The 957-nt window shown below is 64.2% G+C and overlaps 2 protein-coding genes across 2 annotated transcripts in view; one reads left to right on the top strand and one right to left on the bottom strand.

Annotated features, from left to right (window-relative positions):
* PCP4L1 (Purkinje cell protein 4 like 1) overlaps window positions 1-413 on the top strand; it is a 1,022-nt gene extending 609 nt beyond the window's left edge. The window contains exon 2 of the mRNA XM_009997371.1: window positions 274-413. Within this exon, the coding sequence (XP_009995673.1) occupies window positions 274-413 (140 nt within the window). The remainder of the gene's footprint in view (window positions 1-273) is intronic.
* Window positions 414-471: 58 nt separating this feature from the next.
* Window positions 472-957, bottom strand: part of LOC104388497 (myelin protein P0-like) — a 5,719-nt gene continuing 5,233 nt past the window's right edge. The window contains exon 7 of the mRNA XM_009997370.1: window positions 472-507. Coding sequence (XP_009995672.1) covers window positions 472-507 — 36 coding nt within the window. The remainder of the gene's footprint in view (window positions 508-957) is intronic.

The following is a 957-nucleotide window of genomic DNA, read 5'->3' as shown; positions in this document are numbered from 1 at the left end:
GGGTGTGGGGGGTGACACCTATGTGATTTTGGGGACCAGCTCTGTCCTTCTCCTGTTCCCTGGGGGGACATGGCGTGCCCTCCGGCTGTCCCGCACTGGGGGGGGAGGTAATGTTATGCCCCCACTCGGGTGTCCCGCATCTCGGGGAGGGTGATGGAGAATCCCTCTCTCACCTGCTGGGGCGGTGGGTGGTGTTCATGACGTTCCCTGGGTGCTGGGCTGAGCCGGGGGGTGCCAGGCTGTACCCAGGGCGCCCCTGTTGTCCCTCCCCAGCCAAAGGTGATGAGTCCAAGAAGGTGGAGGAGGAGGAGATCGACATCGACCTGAGCGCGCCCGAGACGGAGAAAGCTGCGCTCGCCATCCAGGGAAAATTCCGCCGCTTCCAGAAGCGGAAGAAGGAGTCAGGACCCTGAGCGGCTGTGGGGTCCCGGGACCGGCAATGCCCTTTTCCCTGAGGCAACCCAGATTTTCCTATCCGTGGTGGTGGCACTGGCTGCTGGGGCCATGCTGGGGAGGGACCGGTGTCCGCTGAGCTGGAGGAAGCCCCTGTCCAGTGCCGGGGGGTGGGACAGCACGGGGGGGATGTGCTGCAGCCCACCACAAGAAGCCAGGACCTCTCCTCCTCACACTGCCCCATCCCCACGCTCCTGTCATTGTCACTGCCCCCTCACTCGGGGGGCTTTTAGCATGTGAAAAGAATAAAACCATCGAGGAAGAGGAGCCGAACTGGTGTGTCGTCTGTGGGAGGGGGGTGTGAGGACAGTCCCCCCACCCAGCAGGACCTCCAGGTCTCCCTTCAAGAAAGTGAGCTGGAGCAGCCCCGTGGATCCCTGGGGCTGTCCCTGCCTGGGGGCTGTGTGGGCAGGGATGGCCCCCGGGTGTGGGTGCAGGGTCATCCCTCACCCCCTTGAGACTGGCTTCCTTGGCTGGCGCTTTGGGAATGGCTTTTCCCTCCCT

This window comes from Chaetura pelagica, unplaced genomic scaffold (assembly GCF_000747805.2).
Source record: "Chaetura pelagica isolate M959 unplaced genomic scaffold, ChaPel_1.0 scaffold1105, whole genome shotgun sequence".
NCBI lineage: Eukaryota > Metazoa > Chordata > Aves > Apodiformes > Apodidae > Chaetura > Chaetura pelagica.
The sequence above is the reverse complement of the archived record's forward strand: the minus strand, read 5'-3'. Positions and strand labels throughout refer to the sequence as shown.